At 40.2% G+C, this 22,633-nt stretch overlaps 1 protein-coding gene across 4 annotated transcripts in view; it reads right to left on the reverse strand.

Annotated features, from left to right (window-relative positions):
* Window positions 1-22,633, reverse strand: part of MLLT3 (MLLT3 super elongation complex subunit) — a 131,695-nt gene that overhangs the window by 59,145 nt on the left and 49,917 nt on the right. For 2 of the 4 annotated variants that reach the window (XM_064439630.1, XM_064439629.1), the window contains exons 3-4: window positions 6,029-6,111; window positions 2,031-2,174 (exon numbers count right to left, since the gene is read on the reverse strand). In XM_064439630.1, the coding sequence (XP_064295700.1) occupies window positions 2,031-2,174; window positions 6,029-6,111 (227 nt within the window). Of the gene's footprint in view, window positions 1-2,030; window positions 2,175-4,162; window positions 4,235-4,344; window positions 4,596-6,028; window positions 6,114-22,633 lie in introns of those variants that run through there. The other 2 variants (XM_064439631.1, XM_064439632.1) reach the window with 2 other exon arrangements.

Consider the following 22,633-nt stretch of genomic DNA (forward strand, 5'->3'; position numbering starts at 1 on the left):
TTAACCACCCCCACCTACCCTAAGTCCCTGCTGGCATCATTTAGATTTATTACACTTGTGGGTAAAACCTGTCCATTAACAACTGACCTGACATGATTAATATTAAAGTAGTGGCTCATGAAGTTTTCCAGAGTACAATCTTGATGTTTTATTTGCAAACACAGTAAAGAATCAATACATTGTCCAGACATGCATACCCTCTTGCTCCAAATAAATGCAAACACAAAACACAGCTCATGCTTCTATTTCAATACAACTATAGCTGTAACAGTTCTCTTCTCCAGGAGAATAACAAGGTCTTTCAGACTACAGCAGCTACTTACTGCTTTGCTCTCAAAGATACTCTTCAGCAGACTGAATATTCTCATACTAGGTCCCTCTTATTTCAGTCCAGAACCTACTATTTTCTAATTATGCCAAATAGGGCTACCCATTTTTGTTATGACTGTTCAAAAATATAATACTGGCATTTACATTAGTAAACTCACAATATGAAGGCTTGCTTAACATCTCTATCAGTGACCTGGAGGAGAAGACAGAACATACACTTATTTATGAGGTTTGCAGATGACAACCAACTGGGGAAGGGAAGCAGCTGACACTCAAGGGCAGGGCTGCCGCTAGGAGGGACCCAGGCAGTCTGGAGGAATGGGAAAACAGCTGCCTCATGAAATACCATCAGGACAAATGACAAATGCCAAGCCCTGATCCAGCAAGGCAGAGCCCTGAAGCCATGAGGCTAGGGCTGGGAAAGTGCTTTAGGGGTTTGGCCCTGGGTAGTGGAGGGCAGCAAACGGATCTGGGGCCATCCGTGTGCCTGGGTAGCAACAAGGGCCAGCAGTGCCTGGAGTCTCATGAGCAGGTCACAGCCCTGAAAGCCAGGGGAGGGCTGGCACTGTACCCTCTGCTTGGTGCTTGTCATACCCCACCTGGGTACTGCTTCCAGTTTGGGTCCCCAACACAGGAACACCACCAACAAAATGGCAGCAAGTGAGGGGAGGCCACCAAGATGGTAAAGCTGGAGCCCTTGCCCTGGCAAGGAGAGGCTGCAGGACCAGGACTGGTTCAGCTGGGAGTGGGCATGGCTTCAGGCCAACAGCATCACTGGCACCGATGGGGAGACGCAGTATGTTATTCACAGTGGTGTGTGGCAGGAGGGCAAGAGACAGCAGCATAAGCTGACACGAGAGGCTTAGGCTGGATATTTCCAGAAGCCTTCTCCCCAGGAAGACAGCCCAGCAGTGGAGCCAGTGCACAGGGAGGTGAGGCCACCTTCATCCAGGGGAGGTTTCACACCCTGGCAAGGAGGGATGAAGTCCCAAGCAGCCTGGTGTGACCCCATGGGTGAGCCTCTGGCAGTCCTTGCCAGCATGAATGATTCTGCCATTGCATGAAACACAGCAGAATGGTTTCCAATAATGGATGAAGTGTAAACCTAAAGGTTTGGCCCTGTCCTCCCTCCAAATGGGCAAAGTTCCTTTGGGCTCCTTCATATCAATTAATTCTACCAACATGCAAAGAAGTCTTGATAAATTTTCTGGTTCAGACTGTGTAGGACACATTATATAGATTTAAGTAGTTTTATTTATACTTACAATTTCTAACTTGTTCTGCCTTATAACTACTGAATTTAATCTGTTTAATATAGAACCATTTCTCTTTAAATGGGAAATATTTTATTTTCTTATTACTTCTTCCCATCACAGTAGCTGTCCTGTATTTCATATCTCTGGAGAGTCAAGCAAGGAATGCTTCATTTAAAAAGGTCTAAGTTCTGCTTTTGCAGATGTTAACATAAATCACTTGGTTGTGGAGACAGATATCCAGTTGCGTATTTAAGGTAGGCACATGTTCATTTGCTCACCCATTCCACTGAAAGACAACAGGCTCTGAGATCTCACACTAAGTTAATCACAACACCACTTCCCATTGTGTCATCGTCAGGTTAATCTTTATCATACTAATCATGCACCTGCAATAAGCAGCAACATCTTTATTGTGATGGCTTTTGACATGGGTGCAGGACTCACCCCTCCTGCCTTTAGCAGTTTTCTTCTGAATTCCTCTGTTGGGTTGTTGAATGTGAGCTTTTCACAGCGGAGGTGATTTACAGGTGGGTGGCCTTCAAGGTGCAGGAATAAGTCATAGTCAAATCGAACTTTCTTAGGTTCTTCCTGAGGGTTGAAAATAACCAGATAGAAACATATAGCACCAAACTAACTGAGTTGAAAAAAAGGGCTACATAAAGACTGTCAATTAAAATAAAAATTATCTCATTTTTAACCATTCTCTGTGTTCTCAGACACATGATGGAATTTACCAAGCATCAGCTGAGCTACAATAAATCAGAGAGGCTCCTATAAGCCCATGATAACACAAGGTAAAATGCATGAACTTCACGAACTTCAAGCTGTCCTGAGAAGGCTTAATTGAAAGTGTTATGTCATGTTTGGCACAGGCTACAGACATACATACAGGCGAGTATCACGATTCAGCTGACACAAGGCAACTCAATCACCAGCACAATCACACTTAACACAGTCACACTTCTGAGCCCTAGATAGCACTGAAGACACTGCAGTGAGTTTTGAACACAAATTCCTCCACCAAAGCCATACACTATTGTTTTCTTCACAAGTTGTAGAAAGGGGTAAGAATGAAACTGCTGCAGTCAACTATATTTGATCTCCTATGTATGAGGTCTTCATTTATTAATGAAACTTCATTGCCTTGAACAAGTGTGGCCATCTAGATTCAAGTGTTCCACCACAGCTTCCAGGCAATTAAAATTCTCTGCCACTGCAGTGAAAAAAGTGAAACTGAATGTTCCCTGTACCAATATGGAGAAAGAAAGAATAGGATTGGCAAATTTATCTTGGGAAAAATCGTCAGTGCTTTACTGTCCTGAGAAAGCCTCACCTGAAAAAGGACACTAGTGGCATTGAATAGACTTCAGTTTGTAATACCAGAGAAAAGAAACTAAATATGTTTTGTGTTACACATTTACACAGTCCCTTCTAGAAGCTGTATACAAGTGCTTTTTAAAGAAAATATTAAGTAGCCCTTTCTCCAAAGATCCTGATGTGCAACAGAAGCCACCAAACGAATGCCAATCTTAAGGCAGAACACAACTAAAAGGTGAAATTCAGGAAAAGATTTAGTAAAAAGGGAACCATGAGGGAAGTGGAGGAAGAAATAGAGCAAAATCTTAGCACATATCCAACACTCCATCAAATGTGTAAACAAAATGTGTGCTCTGTTCAGGGACAGATGTTTAAAAAATTCACATTAAAAAAATGTTTAGTTTTGATTCAGGATTCCAAGGATGTAAAAAACAGAAAGCGTAAAAATCTCAGTTATTCTAAAAGTTAAATTAGAGGTTTCAAACACAGCAAAGGGACATCCTCATTGCTCCGTCTTGAGACTTGGAGCAGAGACAACAGAAGGGGCCTGAAATAAAAGGCCTGCAGTATTCTGCTTCTGAAGACAGAAGAGAGTAGTTGCCTTAGAGTAACTATTTTCTTGACAGACCATTTTCTAATGCAACCATGGATGAAGATATTTCTTGTTAGCAAGATTAACCCATGATTTCTTGCAGAAACAAAATGGAAGAGGTTTACTCCCATCCGCTTAGAAAACTGTAACGTTGCCACAGGCCATACAAGTAAAGTTATAAGAATCTATATATAGGAATCTTCAAAGAATTCTGTGGAAAGTTAGATGAACATAACCAGTGATTTCAAAGCAGACTTTTAGTATACAAAGGACTTCCAGTACCACTGCCATTATTTCAAAACAGTGTGACAGTGAAAGCAGAATATACTGCAGTTTATAAGCCTTATCCCAGATGGACTGCATTTTCTAGAGTAGAAGTCTTTTGACCCAAAAGCATTTTTTCACCTACTTTGTCTCAATGGCTAACAACTATAGTCTGCTGCTGCTGAATTTGGGAGCGGGGTTTGTTTGTCATTTCACTAATTCTCTAAAGCTTGGGATATTTTCTATCAGGGTGAAATGCCTATTAGATTTTCTACCAATTTCTGCTTAGTCCTGGGAACAGGCACCCTTTAATACTCCATAGTCCAGGTGGCTTCCTGTACCACTGTCTTCTCTATTCATTAGCGTACTTTCTGAATCAAAAATTTAAAAGGTGGCTGGCTACCTTGAATAAGTGATGACCGTCTGTCTCCTCTTCCTCCTTCTGTCTATCTCCTCTTTTTCTGTACTGTGATACCTGTGAAGTGGTTTAGGGGAGGAAGAGTAGCTGAGCCAGGAGAAAGCAGTAATTTGGCTCAGGAATGCCAGCTCAATTTTTGTGCCACTCTTCCTTTGCATAGTACCGACCCCAGGGAAGGGCCTGCTGCTGCAGCTGTGTGAAGAGCTAGCTGATTCACAGTCCAACTGCTGCTTATTGTATTCCATGACACCAAAATAGGGGTGAGGGATGTTTGCAGACTTCCTAATTCCACATGCTGCTTGAGGGTGAGGTGAGTTGTAATCACTGCTGCCCTCTTGATCTCAGTCTAAGTCACAACTCCTGCTGGAGAACTCCTGAGACTTGCAGGTCTCCACTGTCAGCAAAGGCAGCCAAAAGTCTGAGTGAAAAACAAAAAAAGAAATGTTGGGCAGGAAGCTTTCTGTAGAGATGCTTCAATGATTGACTCACTGTCTTCTGACTTTGTCTGCCCAGTTCTGACATGAGCTTTTAACAGAGGAGTTAAAGAGAATGGGCTGCCTTTCATTAGATTTCCTGAATGAATCAAAACTGTTTCCCTAGTAGAGAGAGAGCTAAAAAGCATACCAAAAAAGCCAATCAACTCACTGAGGCAGTTCTGTTTCCTTTTCCAACAGCAAACAGGGTAGACTAAGCCCTGCTCTTCACAGATTGATACAGGGAACATTTCAGAATTACTTGTTCGAAACCTGCAGCTTAGGAAGTACCTGAGCAGAGTTATTCACACCTCATACCTTGATAGAGCTTTCTGTGAAAGACAAAATAATACTGGAGTATCTGTGTGAAGGCATACACAGCTAACAAAGTTGTACTCTAACACAAGTTTTAAGTGACCAGGGTTCTAGCAGAAGCCTTTTACTATGCATTTCTATTTTCCTTTGGTTTTAGTTTTTTACCAAGCATTCAACTCATTAAAGGTGTAACAGTGACTTGATCAAAGCAATTATGTAAAACTACATCTTTATACTATAAAATAAACACACAGTTATCTTAGAAGCACATGCAAAGTATAATAATAGCTCCACCAAGGCACATGACATACAAAAGGAACCTGAAATATTACAGTTAGTAAGGTACTGTACGTTAAACCATGCAAGCTTTTTGCTCTTTGATGCATCCCAATCCAATTCTTTTTATCTGAATGAGTTATTGTAACACAGACCCTGTTAAGTACATTAAAGAAAATGTCTGTATTTGCTGTCTAGGAGACCCACAGTAAGACAGCATTTACTTAGACTCAGAATTTGAGATACCACAATAATGCAAGCTTTGTAGAATGGCACTGGGTTTGTTTTTAAACTGTATCCCTGGTAAGGTTGAGTTGAATAGAATCAATGTTTACATGCAATATAAAAGAATGTTTTTTCAGACTGAGGATGCACGATTAAGAAAAAAAAAGCCTTTTGAAAGATCAAAACCTGAACAAATTAAGAAGATCGGCAATACTAAAATAGAACAATGAGTTCATTATGAAATCAACATAATCAAGAGAGGTTTCATTTCTTAAAGTTTAAGTTGCTCTTGAACTTCCTTAAGCATTATTTAAAGTTTGTCCACTTCTGAGTGGGGCATAATTCAACTGAATTCAACTTCTTTATTTTATCAGGTAATCTACTAAACACAATTACATGTTTCTAAAAGTTACAGTGACTTTGAATTGAGGAACAGCACTGACAAAGATACCTGTAAACCTAATTTGTAACTGAGTTTATGAATTAAACTGCAAATCTTTTAAAAACCCTGAACTGCACGTGATTTTTTTTTTTTTTTCATGAAAAGTATATGATTTCTTACCTTGTTTTTGAAGTAAACCTCAATTGGTAAAATGAAACCAGCATACCCAGATTCTTCCACTTTATATGGTGGATCCTTGCACACTGAAACAAAGAGGAAAAACCTGTTTTTAATGCAAAAAAAAAACCCAACCCTTTTTAAATGCACAAGCAAAACATGAGCAAATAATCTGTGACAATAGTTCTGTGGCAGCACCACTATGAAACTTCATACACACAGTAGGACATACCTGTGCATAACTCAATGTGAATTTTGCAAGCAAATTGTTCCTGCCTGTATACAACCTACAGTTTAGGGATAGAAAATTTTTAATTTTATTTTCTTTTTCAATCCTTTCAGACTGCTAAAGCAGAACCACCAGGAACTTCAACCTGAGGTGGACCCACTGAGTACCCACAACAGCTACACAGGCACTGCAGCCAAGGCTTGTTCTGGGAATGGAGAATATACAGGATTCCACCTTGAGAAAGTTAAACATGTAACAGGCAGAAGAACTGTCATTCATGTATTCATAACCTACCTAGTACTAATAAAATTCTAAGTCTAATAAATGTAATTTAAAGTAAACAAATTAATTTAATTAGAAGTAATGCTAATAAAATTGAAATCTGTAATACTGGGGGAGGGGGGACACCAAAACAGCATTCCAGTGTTCAGTGAAGAACCTCTGGAAAGTTAACTACTGTACTATGTTGAAATAATATCCAGGTTTACCCTATAGGATTCAGAGTTCTTTAACATGACAGTGAGTATTACTAGCTCCAACATACAATCTTTTCCTTCAAGTGTTTAGTTTAATGCAAGGGCTTTTAGTTACGTGAAATCCCCATAGTATGGAACATGAGGTCTCTGAAGAAAGTGGCACTAGCCTGCGAACTGCAGCCAGTGACAAAAATTAGGCTGTTAGAGAACTTTGAACAGAAGCCACATCTTTCTTCTCCTGTTTGGCTGTGTGACCACTTCATTACAGAATTCATGCCCACGTAACACAAGCACAACCTTTTTTTTTAGACTTTTTTTTTTAGGTGCCACACATCTCCTGCAGCATCAATTCAGATGCTTCTAAATGCTGCACTGGTATGTATGACAACTCATGTCATATGCACTACCACCTCAATGACATCATAGGAAAGTGACAGTTTCTCTACTGTAGACTAGCAGGGTGATGCAATTCATACACAAAGGGTTGACATCTTCAGAAAGATTTGCTCAAGCTCTCTCAGTCTTGCAGAGCAAAAGAAAATTCACACTCCCAGATGCATCATAATTTGCTGGGATGTATGCTCTTCTCAGAATTGCCTGGCAGCTGCTCACTGTGCTATATCAGGTGCAACATAAACTACACTTTATGAAAAGTGTGTCTTGTGATCACTGTGCAGGGCCTGAATACCAAAATTATTCTTTTTAGCAAAGCAGCACAGATGGGCACTTACCACCCTGCACCATCCTGAAAACATGACAAGGCCCATCAGACACATCCAGGAATATAACCACTGCTACTTTCTCAATTATGATCAGTATGCCAGCTTCCTGAGGACATGCAAACTTGGTTAATTCCTTGGTTGTGAATGACCTCAGCAGAATTTTCTCCTACTACCTTGACATTCTCTTCCTGCTCTGCTACCACCAAACCCACGCAGGATGAGGAAGATGCCACGTCCTTGCTCACCTACTACAGCTGGCTATCACTACACAGTTCACTTCATGCAACCAATGGAAACATAAAAGGATGACAAAAACAGAGCAAAAGTAACCTATTCTTGAGACTCTTTTGCAACACTGTCTTCTTGCAGCTACATAATTTAGTTTGGTTTTTTTTCTTGGCAGGAAAAAAAAGGACCTATAGTTTATACAGTGTGCTTTGAAAGATTTTGAAGAAAAGTGATATGTCAAATCTGAAAGGTGATTTCAGACATACAAAGCTTTTAAGTGGAAACTGAGCACTTTGTGTTAGAACCTCCCAGAAGCAGTATTTCACCTTATATTGACATGTCTTCCCTTAAGAGGGCTTACCAGCATTTGAATATTCTAAATGTAATACTCCTAGTTAAGCACAGTAACAGGTTACAGTAATACATACTGACAACTTTTTCAGTCAGATAGAGGAGCCTTCCTGCTCCTCTCCTCTGCCTTCAGAAAACAACCTGAGGAGAAAGCCTTCCCCAGTATTGTTCGAATGGCCATGCAGGGTTCAGAAGACTGAAATCCACTTATCTAAAAACAGGGAAAGATTATACAGCAGATATTTATCCAGATGGGAACATAAACTTCTATACACGCTTCTCTGTCAACAGGGGCCATATCCCATATCACTGGCAGGAGTGTCTCGTTACAGTGTAGCAAAACCAGGGCAATCCACATTCAGGAGTTGCTGACGCTGAAAGCCCAAGGCCATGCTGACCAATTAACGATAGGCTTGTGTGTGATAAGGTGGTTAAAGAGCTATATTAACCATGCTGTGTCTGCAATAAACTGACATTTGCTTGATCATATTGGTCGTGTGCTGTGTCCATGACTTCCGCGTCAGCAAAGAGGCATTTCCCAAGTGACTGTTCCTCTCCATTGAAGTGACACCTACAAATGCATTTCAAGCACCAGATAAATAAAACTTGTTGCACAACATTATCACTACTAATTATTTTGGTCAGGTTGGTTTTTTTTTCTTCTATGGAAACAGCTTGTATGATCACAATGCATTTCCTCCCTCTCTCCTGTATCTTTTGACTAGGTGGTCTGTCTTCAAGGCAATCTGTACGACAATTAAGGCCCTACAGATTCCTACAGATCCAGTGAAAAATTAGTGCCTGCACTGGTAAGGCAGTTTCAGAGAACATCTCCACTGAGATACAGGGAGAAGCAACCAGCAGTATGCAGACCAGTTATAGCACAGTGTCTCTTCTCATGAGAACTGTAGGGCCATAAGAAGAGAAGTAAAAAGAAAATCAAAACCATGCAGCTTTCTTTAAGGCCCACTGGCCACAGAATAAGCTGGGGTTTTGGTGCCTGTGTAAGGCAAGATAAGTAATCCATTATATCATATATCATGTTACTCTGTCAGAATGCAGGATCATGTCTCTTCTTCCATAAATGATAGCTTTAATCCTAGGTATTTGCAAATACATTTGATAAACACAGATAGACCAGCTTTCTAAAGCAATTTTAGATGCAATTTTGGAATAAAAATAGGAGTTTATGCAACACAATTATACAGCCAAAGTCCATCCCTTCTGTTCATCAAGTTTCACTGTACTTTGGGACAAACATTGCTGTAACAAGTAGTAATACTGGTATGAATGAGGCCACAGAGGGAACTTAGATCAAATATGGCTCCTAACGATAGCAAAAGCTGTTCATACCCTGCATAGGAGCCTGAACTTACGTGAAACTAGAAGATGACACAAGCTGTTAAAAGGTGAAGGTATAAAAGGTAGAGCAAAAAGGCTCAGGTCCTAGGACAAAAAGTGGTTGTCATAGGTGGAATGTCATTTTTTCATAATGCTGGGGAAGTACACGTGTACACACATGTGCAACCGCACAGGTATGGACGTCCAGTACTTTACATACCTCAGGTGCTTGCCTACAGTATACTGTCACTTGGCTTCCCTTGATAGAGGTCTAGTTAGACAGGCACCTGCAATACTAGCTGTATTACAAATACTTCACAAACAACAGGAATAGTCAGAAGTATATAGGGTATGCTGATCCATTCATTTTGACCAGCCTTCCCATACATAAAAGTGCTGTAATTCATAGCTGATAAGAATTATTGAAAAGCTCCTCAAACAAAATTTGCCTTCCAGCGACTAACTACAAGATACCAACGTCTGTCTTTTAATGAAAGCTCAGCAACAGCATTATCAGTACTAATACACAATTTTACTAAAAAGGATTTCTTCTCCATAAGATCTGAGTTATAAGTTTTGGTGACATTGCCTATTGCACTCATTCTACACATAAGAAAAAGATGTGAATGCTCAATTCTCATTAAATGCACTCTACAACTAAATTCTTTTGATAATGCCAGCATAATGAGTTACCCAAGATCAGAGCAAGCCAGGACAGGAATTTGTGAGTTGTAGATTATCTGTTCCCTATTTGTCAGGGAATATGCCTTCTCTACAGCTCACAAAAAATGGCTTAAATCATTTATCTTGAATGTTTTGCTTCTTTACACCACAACTGAAGCACTGTTTTTTCTTTTCTTGTGTTCACGTATTCACTCCCATGTGTTGCATCAGACATTAACTGACACCTCAGGAACAGATGCAAATGAAGCCATGATGATGCATTTTAGTAACAGTTACGACACTGAGGCCTTTGGAGATAACAGTAACAAAATTCTAGGAAGAGATATCCCTTTTGAAAGCTTTTACATGAGATTAATTTGCCACTCCAACACTGTTAAACACTTTATTGTGAATACATTTTTCCTTTATTAAAAATGCAGTCAGAATGATTAAGGAAAGGCAGAAGTTCCTTTTAGGCAGATGCTGACACAACAACATAAGAAGCATGCAGAATAATGACTGTAACAATTCACATATATTTTGTGCACCCTGCAGGATACACCAAGTGGGTGCTTGGAAGAAGTGAAGCCTTCTGATAGAGAACTGTTTTAATCATAACCTTTTTGTGCTGCTGTTTGATAGATTCTTGCCTATAATTTGCTCAGTTTGGTCACCTTTTGACCAACTCTTCCCTCTCTTCATCACCATCTTCATTTAAAGAAGTCTCACACAAATAAGTGGCATTCACTTTCAGAGGAAGGCAGACTGTGGTACCAAATCCCTCCTGCAGTAAATATGCTTTAAATAGTCAGCTATGATTTCTTTAAAAGCTCTTTGACTCTGCTACTCAGTAGCTCACCTTCCCACCTCGTGGGCTCCAGTACTTGGATTTTGTACAAAAAGAGACAGAAGAGAGTGGGTCCATTATGCCCTACCTTCAGGCATACCTCAGCCATTAAGACCAAAAAACTGCTAGGCAGGTTCAAACAAAAGCTAGCAAAAATTACTAAATTGCCTGTGGGTTAAATGGTACCTCCTACACTAGAAATAAGGAGTTCCTACTTGCTTAATACCTTATGCTGACAAGTATTTCGTGAGACACATACAACCCTGCAGTGAAAGCGGAGAGGGCACTAAGAGAGAACTAAAACTGAGCCTTCAGCATCGCATTTACAATCATACTAAGTTCCGTGCTCCACATACTGAATGCCCAGATTCCCACCACTTCTACCAACTAGACAGGATAGCAAGATACAGCTTCTAACCCCTTAAATAAAGTGAACTCTAACTTTTGGAGTGACATTTTCCGTATATAACGTTCTCTCCCTGACCACTGGATAGCTTCTTCATTGAGATCAAACTGTTATGCAAGACAGGAGGGCAGGGAAGGGGAAAAACCTGTCATGCCCAACGAAGTTTGCCCAATATTGCTAAAAGACCAGCAGAGAGAGTAGTAAAAACCTACTCAGTCACAATCAAATTTCCTATCACTCCAAACAAAAACAGACCGACAAAGATAGGGTTTGGGTTTGTTTGGTTTTTTTTTTTGCGGGGGGTGGGGGGTGGGGGTAGGGTGGTGGTGAGGTGGTGGTGTAGCTTTTTCCTTGGGTTGTTTGGGTTTTTTGTTGTTTTTTTTTCCCACACGGTTAAAAGGCCACATATGCCCTCCTAACTCTTCTTAGCACATGAAGACAGCAGTAAGCCTTGAGCACACAATTTTGAGTTTCTGAAATACAGCAGTAAGCTTCCTACATCTTGTGATTCAGGCAGATCAACTTGCAGTTTTGCATTTACAATGCTGCCAATAATTCAGATAACTTTTAAAGGTGTTTTTCTGTAGTTCAACAGTTTCTTAAACTAATTCTCAGAGTACGTATACTGTCTGTCTGCAGGTTCTAGAAACAACTGAGAACAGGAATCCAGGAATTCCTAATTTTGATTTTTCTGCAGCACATACAAAATACTGCTTGGCCTTCAAAAGTACAATCACTACAAGTTTTGACATAAGCTGTTTGAAATTAGAAGTGGGACCTAAGGTATCCTCACTATTTCATAATGCTGTGTAAACCCATTTAATGTATGCATGCTGCAGATAGGAAAAATGCATCTTTGCTTTCTGCTTTTTAGTTAATGAGTAATCGGTACTGCCAGATCAGGTAAGGACTACATTAACTTGGAAGTTTTCTCTTGTGTAAAGTTATACTCTTGAAATCTACACAACTTATTTTTCAGCTTTGCTGAGATGGGAAAAGAGGGGGAAAGGATTTAAAAATTCCACTTCACATGCCAGATTCTGGAGCTATACTGGCTGCCAGCAAATCACACGGCAGACCTTGAAACTAAACCATATTTTCCCACCCCTTCAGGACTTCCACCAGGAGAAGCACTTTTCTTTACTGCCCCACTGTACACAGATAACAAAACATCCTCAGGCACCTGCAAGCTTTCTAACTTCAATACATGTCACAGATGGTACAAAAGCTCCTCCTCTTGACTCAGGGACACAGAAAGCTATTTATCTATATTCTGCACTCCACACACAAGCAAAATCCTTAATGAGATATATGGTAGTTACTGGAGATGTCTAGGACCATTCACAGTTGATGCCTCCCATCCCTCTGTCTGCTACCTCCGCTTCCCTCCAGATAAGATAGAAATGAAAGACAGAGAAGAAAAAGGTTATTTTTAAACTAAAGTTTTTCCTACAGTAAATTTCACCATTTCATTCTAGTGTTGGTTTCTGTGATTTCCTGCCCCCTCCCCCCCCGCCCAGCAGGAAATGGTTCTCAAAAAAGACTGTTAAAAAAAAATTCATGTATCTCAAGTATCAATGGATCGGAGTAAACAACTTCCAGAACGTACTTGGTCTAGAAGTCTTCCTTAGAAAAGCGTGCCACTGAAGCAAGAGAAAAACCCTTGAAGAGTAAAGATCCTTCACAACTGAACTGCAGCTAAGGCTGTCTGGATAACAACATAATAAACCAGACAATTATTTTTGGTAGAAAAGACATTAGATGTAACATTAAAAGCTCTTGACTATAAATTTCAAGTTGTCCTGTAGATACCATTACTAGTTTAAGAGTAATAAAAGTTCCTAGTAATTGTGCATTAATGCATCTTCATAATTGTATAGAAAATACAGCCCTTGGGATTTTCTCTTTTACTGAGAAAACCAGGTCCCACAGTTGTAGGATTTGGAGTAATTTCCAACTCAGTTATTAACTACGTACTTCCTCCTGCTCAGTAAAGAGACTTTGCATAGAGAATATTTTTTAACTCCTAGACAGGCACTTGAGAAAGTTAAATAAATATCTATCTAGTTCTCCATTTTAACTTCATCATGCTATGCAAAGATAAAACTGGGAACAAATATTTTCAGAGCTATCAAAATTATTCTGTACTCCAGTGATGCCATAGCTGTGTCAAACTTCTGTTGAACTAAAACCCAAGGTTAAGAAATTTTTCATAACACCTCTCCTATCTTTGTGGTTATTTTACTTCATGAATGATCAAGTACATATAAGTTCTTGTATTTGTAAGTTTTTTAATTCTGTGGAGCACATACAGTAACTTATGAAAATATCATAACATTTCTCTTCTACAGAACAGTGTCACATAAAACCTGTGTTTGCCTCCACCTTGACACTGTTAAGTCTCCCCATCTGGGAATGCTTAAAACGAAAAAAACTGGCTGCTGCCTGATGCTCAGTGTCGGTAGGAACCTTCCCTTTAAGGAGATAAGAGCTAAGAATCTGTGTCTGTAATGCCATCTGTTAGAACTTCTGTCAAAATTCAGTAGCAAAGAAAAAAATCTGCTACTGCACTCACTATTCATCATTGTGACTAGTCATCATAAATCTAGCTGACTTATTACATGACAGTTGAAAAGAAACTCATAAGTACTTCCAATAACAAAAGTGAGTGGATTTCTAAACAGCTAGAACACCTCCTGGACTACATCAGCACTCTCCAGCAAAAGCCAAGTAACAGAAACCTTTTCTTTACAGAAGATTAAAGGAAGTATTTAAAAATAAGAAACTGAGATATGGGATTAGGGCACATCTCCATTAAAGTAGCATAATTCAGTTACTGTTTACAATGTATACAGAGTTTGTATTTGAAAGAATATTAAGTAGTATCTAAGAGCAAGGCAATAATTCAATGGAGTTAGCGCATCCTCGTTTTTTAGCATTTTGCACTTGGAGGAACAGTACCCATTATATATCTTTATTGCCCTTGAAGCCTGCAGACAGACTTCAGTATATTTTAACTTAGGTCAGCAGGAAACTGCTTCTTATAAATGTATTTCAATATTGCAATGTTTCTTCCTTCATATTAAATATACTGGAAAACATAATCAATTTTGCTTCTATGGTCTACCTGACAGCCTTCCTGATGCTGTTCAGAGCAGCTACATATAAGATGACATCCTCATAAGCAAATGACATCCTCACAAGCAAATTCTGGAAAGCAAACTTTCACAGAATCACAGGTTGGAAGGGACCTCAGGGATCATCTAGTTCAACCTTTCTAGGAAGAGCACATTCTAGACAAGATGGCCCAGCACTCTGTCCAGCTGAATCTTAAAAGGGTCCAATGTGGCAGAGTCAACCACTTCCCTGGGGAGATTATTCCATTGGTTGCCTGTTCTCACTGTGAAAAATCTTCCTCTCATGTCCAATCAGAATGTTCCCTAGAGCAACTGGTGTCCATTCCCCCTTGTCCCCTCCATGTGACTCCTTGTAAAAAGGGAATCTCTGTCGTCTTTGTAGCTACCCCTTAAGTACTGGTACATGGTGATGAGATCCCCTCTAAGCCTCCTTTTTTCAAGGCTGAACAAACCCAGTTCTCCCAGCCTGTCCTCGTATGGCAGCTTCCCAGTCCTTTGATCATCTTGGTGGCCCTTCTCTGGACCCCTTCCAGCCTGTCCACATCTTTTTTGTATAGCGGGGACCAGAACTGTACGTGGTACTCCAGGTGTGCCCTGACAAATGCTGAGTAGAGTTGGATAATGGCTTCTTTATCTGTGCTGGTGATGCCCTTTGTGATGCAATCCAGCATCCTGTTGGTCTTCTTGGCTGTCCGCTCATGTTGAGCTTCCTGTCCACCAGGACACCCCGGGTCCCTTTCCACACAGCTGCTGTCTGGCCAGCTGGATCCCAGTCTGTGCTGCACTCCCAGATTATGTTTTCCCAGATGCATGACCTTACACTTCTCCTTGTTGAACTTCATAAGTCTCTTGTGGGCCTACTCTTGCAGCCTATCCAGATCTTCCTGTGAAGCAGCTCTCCCTTCTGGAGTGTCTACTTCCCCACTCAGTTTGGTGTCATCCGCAAACTCCATCAGGCTATACTTGATCCCATTATGCAGATCACTTATGAATATATTGAATAACATTGGGCCCAACGTTGATCCCTGGGGAACTCCACTTGTGACAGACTGCCAGTTTGAATAGGAGCTATTTACTACCACCCTTTGGGTGCGGCTGTCAGCCAGTTCCCCTCCCACTGCACAGAGCACTTGTCTAGGCCATAATGCATTAATTTCTCTAGGAGGAGGCTGTGGGGGACTGTATCAAAGGCCTTGGAGAAGTCCAGGCAAACAATGTCCACTGCCTGCCCCATGTCAACCAGGCAAGTCACTTTGTCATAGAAGGCCACAAGGTTTGTCAAGCACGATCTGTCCTTAGTGAAGCCATGTTGGCTTTTCCCAATCACATGCTTCATTTGACTTCTGATGGCCCCCAGGAGGATTCGTTCCATAACCTTCCCAGGAAGACTGATGGGCCTATAGTTACTCAGATCTTCCCTCAAGCCTTTCTTGTAGATAGGGGTAACATCTGCCTTCTTCCAGTCCTCTGGGACATCCCTCGTTCTCCACAACTTCTCGAAGATTATGGAGAGTGTCCTTGCAATGGTGTCAGCCAGCTCTCTCAACACCCTCAGGTGGATGGTGTCAGGGCCCATTGATTTGTAGGGGTCAAGCTCCTGTAGTAATTCATATACTAACTCTTTCTTCACTGATGGTAGGTCGGTGTTTGGAAAAACTGGGAATTTTGTTCCCAAAGCCTGGTACCTGATAGTGCTGGTAAAGACAGAGGTGAAGAAGGTGTTGAGGACCTCTGCCTTTGCTGCATCATTGGTGATTGACTCTCCTTTTCTGTTTAACAGTGGGCCTATGTTTTCCTTCTTTTTCTGCTTGTGGTTGACATACCTGAAGAAACCTTTCTTGTTATTTTTCACGTCTACAGGCAGTTTCAATTTGAGTTGGGCTTTTGCTTTTCTAACTACACCTCTGCATGTTCTGGCAATGCCCTTGTAGCTCTCAATGGATAATCCTCCACTTCTCCATCTCTGGTATGCTTCCCTTTTGGATCTGAGTAGACCGAGGAGGTCATGGTTGAGCCATGGGGGCCTCTTGCTCTGCTTACTTCCCTTTCCTTTGTAGGGCATAAACTGACTTTGTGCTTCCAATAAAGAGCTCTTGAAGAACTCCCAGCACTCACTAGGTCCTTTTTCTTCCATGGAAGCTTCCCATCAAATTCCTCCCAGCTGAGCCCTGAGTGAACTGAAGTTTGCTCTTCTAAAATCTAGAACCCTTGTCTTAGAGCTGACCTTCAGCACACTCAGCAGGATCCCAAACTCCACTATACTGTGGTCACTGCAGCCAAGGCTATCACTAACAGAGATATTACAAAGCAGGCTTTCTCGGTTTGTGAATAGCAAGTCCAGCAGTGCCTCATTTCTCGTTGGCACATCTAACATTTCTCTCAGGAAAGAGTCCTCTGCATTCCAGGAACTTGGTGGATGACATGCAAGCTGCTGTATTGTTCTTCCAGCAGATGTTTGGGTAGTTGAAGTGACCCATCAGGACCAGGTTCTGTTGGCCAGAAGCTTGCTTTAGTGCCCCAAATATCACTTCGTCAGCATCATCATCATGGTTAGGAGGCCGATAGCAGATGCCCACTGTGAGGTCCTGCTTGGAGATGACCCCTGTGACTTTAAGCCAGAGGTATTTGATAGATCATGAATGCTAGTCTACATTTCATAGTTATTTCAGCAATTGAAGACTGGCACTAAGAAGGAAAAGAAAAATACCTTTCCAAACACATTTTATTAGTAACATTCATTAGGAAAAGGGAAAGTAGTAAACTATCCTAATTTATAGAAAACATTGATGTATTAGTTTGATTACTGAGATAACAGGAAACACTAAAGGAGACTGAACGAATCAGTTACACAGTTATCCCCTGTAGGACTGGACAAATAGGCTTTCTGTGGGTTTTGAGGTGAGACACATGCTCAGATCTCTGCTATTTAATAATGATTCACTTTTAAGAGTCCTCCAAATAAAACCTAGTTAACGTAATTAAATGGAGGACTAAGACCAGCAATGAAAGGACAGATATTGGAAATATACATAGCAAAAACCATATTTTTAGAACTCACTACTACCTTCCAAAATGTACTGAAGTTATGTTATGAAGCACATTTACTTAGGTATACAAAAGACAGCATGATAAAAACCAATTAAGCTGTATTATGGTCCACATAAGAGTAGAAAATGAACATTTTTGATTCTCCCTAACTGTTTACATTCCCCTTAGGACAGCACAAAAGATCAAACCACCTTCTGCTCCAGGGTAGACTTTGGAGTAAGGAGAAATTAACAGCATCTTTTCCTTGCAGGAAACATTTTGCTTTAATTAAGAGCAAAAGTAAAGACAGATAGACTGAAATAATACTCTGGGCAAACAGTGCCCTATCTAATTCAATTTTTCTTTCAAGATCAGTCACGAGCACCAGACATTCTTAAGCTTTCCCACAGACAGAGTAAGCTCAAATATTTAAGGCACCAGAGACAACAGTGAAGGATAGTAGGGATGTCCACTTTACAAGTAGAGAAATGAGGTACACACAGGAAGAGAACTGCCCAGTAATACAGAACATACATAGCAAAGTCAGTCTAAAAACAAGTCTAAAACTTGAATGCAGAGTCATGATGGCAAAGCCAACTCTCACTTGAAGACTTCAGAAACAAGAAAACTATCTGGGTAGGCGGGAGAAGTAGCACATAGACAGACATAACTTACTGCAGGAAAAAAAAATGAGTTGAAACTGAATGAATACTCAAACCAGACAGCATCCTTAATTTTATTTATTTAACAGCTAGATAGTTTCAACTTTCATGATTCTTAAAGAAATATTTTTCAATATAGGAGTGCTATTCACAATACTTATTAATGACTGGATACAAGGCAGGTAGCCTACTGGGAAGAAAACATCTTGACAAAGAAAATTAGATGAAGTTCCAGCTGACCATAATAAAGAAAACCAGGTGACTTAACTTCCTACACTTAACAAGGTAATAACAAATGGAAAACAATGTAGAGAGAAACATATAATTTGAATTTTAAGAGGACATCATTTAAACTGTAATTCCATTTTAAGTACCTATCACTTAGTACTATAAACTACTTACAAACATAAGAAGTAAAGGCAATGTCAATATGAACTCAGTAAACTGGATGACCGGCTCTTTCAGTTAATTATATATCTGCTCTTCTGCAGTGTAACATAATTACTCTGGATAACCAAATTGCTGTAATACTCATGAGGTTTTATCTTCTCCTCCCCATCCCTTAAAAAACAGAACAGAAAATCAGGAAAAGCTGAGAAATCTCAAAGGAGTATTAAAAAGCAAGAATTGCAACACCACTGAAGAGTAAAAACAAATTTGTGACACGCTTTATTCCGGTAACATAATTAGGATGCCCGATCATGTGCTCGTAATTGCCATTGATACAGCTTCAACATACATACAAAAACTAGCCATTTAAGACATCCCCAAATATGCACGCCCTTTCACAATGCCTTAGCTGAAGCCTTACAGGAACAGAGAACCATTTCTCTCAATTTTTAGCCTGAACTCTCTCTCACCCACAACAATTCCTAATAATAAGTACCAATTACTGAGACTTCAGACCTCAAGAGGACACTGAGCAGTAAGTGCTGATAAATACTACCTTGCAGCTGTCAATCTGTTAAACCACCTAATCCTTTTAAGCTCTGTTTATCATATCTGTGCATAAACACAGAGCATTTGAGTACTTCAAACCTGTAATTACTTTCAGAGACATAGTAAAGCCCCCACAAATACATACAGTAGCTATAGGAAACGTAAATGAAAGTGCAAGAATATGACAAAGATAATTTAACGCCACTGGAATTATGCCACTTTCAGAAAGCAGCATGTTATCAGCTTCAGCTAGCTGTCTGTGGCACTAAACCCACTGTGCTTCAGACTGATGACATCCCAGAATGGACCTACAGATTTGAACGTACAGTGGCAGTGGAAGCATTCTCCTCCACAGGATAACCTTAAAGCCTCCAGGCAACAGAGGGTTGGTTTGTCTGAGATAGAGTTTTGGGCAGTACTGTTTTTGTCTGGGATGGAGTTAAATTTCTTCATAGTAGCTTCTATGGGGATATCAACCAGATTCCTGTTACCTAGCCTCAATTTTCGTGCTGGAAACAAACATATACCATAAAGCTGTATGCTTTGTTTTGGAAAAGGCTAATAACCTTAACTTTTTTCAGCAATAAGTAACAAGAACAGAAAACTCTAAATGTGTTTGGGTGATGTCTAATGTAAAGTAATGAAACCAGTCTCACTAGATAAGCCCGTCTAAAAGGTACCATATTCCACATGGGAAACAGGTTTTTTTGTAATAATGGCCTCATATCAAACTTTTAAAGCTGTGGTCCCTTGTCACAAGGCAATTCCTTGCTCTTCTACAAGTTTCCTCCCATGGTCTCACACAGCAGAGCCCTGAAGGAGGAGGGACTGTCCACATGCCCTCCAGCAAGGCTGGAATGACTTTTTGTCTCACTGTATTCTGCAGTGCCTTTTCCTAAAGATACTGCAAGTAGATGTTTCTGTTTCTACATACATCCAAAACAAACCAATATATTTGCTGTTCACTATGAGCTTCTCAGCCTGCCTCACTCCTTCCTGCTCCCAGAAGGCACAAAGAAGGATCTTTTTCACCACGCATTTAAATTAGAATGCTATAAAAGAAAAATGGTGGAGCCAGTTATGTTTTGGCACCCATCAAACTACTGGGAAATAATTCAGATTAAGGGTTATGACTGGGAATTGGTTACCAAATTAAATCCATCCAGAGTTTTTTTGCTATAATTCTTCTGGACAGTTTTTCACTTGTGAGCAACATGTGGATATGGAGTTACCAACAATTCTTTCTACTTCCCAATGCTAATCCTCTTTCTTTGACTGTGATTGTTCTTACCCTTAGAGAAGCTCTTGCTTTGTTCACTTCCCTCTGGATGTTACTAACATTGACATATTTTTAACACGTGACACGTGTTCAAACTGACACTCTCTATAGAAGGGGCTCATTTATTGTCTTACTCCCAGCAGCAGTTAACTGGTTTAATCAGAAAGCAAAAACAGACAAACTCTGCTCACACTTTTGTTCCCTATTCCTTCTCACCGCCCTGACAGCAGAAACTCAGAATAGGATTCAAAATTTACCCTTCTGCCTCTAAAGGGGTTTGGAAAAAGACTAGAGAACATAGTCTGTTTATCCTTCCCTAGATCTGCTGAGGCCTATACTAAGAAAACTAACATTACAAGAAAGCAGCATGATTATTTGGCAGTTACAGAAAAAAGCTACAGTGACTAAGCTTCGAAAGTTTCACAGAAGATAACAGAACTGCAATACTGTTTCTTCCATGACATTGTCAGACTGTGGCTACACAACAGGAGGGCAGCAGAAAAAAAAAACAAAGCCATTAAAGCATCAGTGCCCTACATGAAGGAGAAGGAAGGTCTCTGCTTTGAGTAACTGCAACAAGCAGTTCTCAAAGCAGCAGTTACTTTGTCCAGATTTTGTATGGGTGCATGGCCTATGTGCCGTGGGCACCTTCAGCTGTTCCAAAGACTCCTCTCTCGGGATGTCTTCCAGCTTCTTGCCCAGCAGGATAACAAGTCAGCCTCTCACATTTCTGAGCAGGAGTTAGCAAGTGCTGATATGTATCCAGGCTGTTAGGTCAGGAAAAGGCCAGTGGAAAAGGCCAGAATCAACTTCTGTGTTGCCTGCCCTTCACTCATGGCCCTAATTTGGGTCTGTCTTCCCGTCCTCAAGATACCAATTTTCATAAAATATGGAAAAACTTAATGTCCTCAAGACTCCCATCTCTTTTGTCAAGTTTGGTTGAAACTGGCTGGCTTTCAAGGGGATATGTAAAAATGAGAAAATCCTTGGTCCTTAATGAAAGCAATAAGGATCCCATGTTTCCTCTAAATAACCATGCTGGTTAAGATCCGCTTTTGCATTGTTTATAGTATAACCTAAGTATTAATTAATCTGTTCCCACCGAATTTGATCCCCTGCTTGTCTGCTCTTTGTTTACAGTAAAAATTCCTTTAAGAAAGCATTTGTATTCTGATCATCTGATGAATTATGCTTTTTTTTCCTTCACATTCTATAAAATACAATTTTCCTACAAGAGCCCCTAATATGTACCATGTTTACCAGGATGAAATTCCCAGAGGCTAGTAGGTTATTCAACTTGTGAGAGTTTCTTTGGCACCTGCATGTTTTTCCTTCATTGAGTCAGTTGTTGCAGTAAATTAAGTATTAAGAATACATTTAACCCCTTGGACCTTGAAGTTAGGCTACAGCTAGAAAAATGCCTCTGTAGAAAGGCATACGAGCAGTGATTATTTTTGTTACCCAAATATCCTCCACGTGAAAATGTCAGTCACTGGCTAATGTGTTGTACTACTATGTTGTATGAGTCGCTCCAGAAACAAAAGTGATATTAAAACATATTACATGAAAGAAGTTATGTACCTTATTCAGTGTGTTGTTCCAGATCCCAGTCATTCTGATCTTTTAAAAAGTTTATTTGTTCATCCTCTCCTCAGTAACAAGAGTAAAGAAAGCTTCTTTCCAACTCAAGATAATAGAAGCTTGAAATAGGAAGCTATTGTTTAGTAGAGATTAACAAACTCCTTTTGGGAAACTTTATGAAACTATTTTATTCCTGGTGAAAATATGCTGCTCTACTGAACCTGAACTGGCTTTGTTTTCCCTAACACAGTATCTTAAGTCTACGGTGCCCTAGACACTTAAGAATAACATAGCACCTCAAATACTTATTTTCATGGTTTTGGATCATGAGCAAATGATGAGCAGCTCTTCGTGCAGTTGAGGTCTTTCCATGACAGTAATTGCTGCTCTCTATATTACCCTTCTTCTATAGAGTACACATATCATCATCATTTCTCCTTATCTGCAGATATCCCATTTTGTTCAGAGTAATCACTGGCCTACATAGGATCGAGAGTACAGGCCAGCCTCTCTCTTTCTAAGTTTCTCAATGTATACAGAACTTGTATATGTAAGTACTATCTGTGGCTGAAACAGAGTAGCTGGAGATATCTACTGCAGACATCTCTGAAATAAAACAAAGACAGGCAAATAATTTTGGTTTTCTTAAGTGTTTTCTGAAGACGTGTAATCCTCTCTGCCTACTTCATATTAGAGTCAAGCCACCAAAATTAATGCCCG

The sequence above is a fragment of the Phalacrocorax carbo genome, chromosome Z (assembly GCF_963921805.1).
Source record: "Phalacrocorax carbo chromosome Z, bPhaCar2.1, whole genome shotgun sequence".
Taxonomy (NCBI): domain Eukaryota; kingdom Metazoa; phylum Chordata; class Aves; order Suliformes; family Phalacrocoracidae; genus Phalacrocorax; species Phalacrocorax carbo.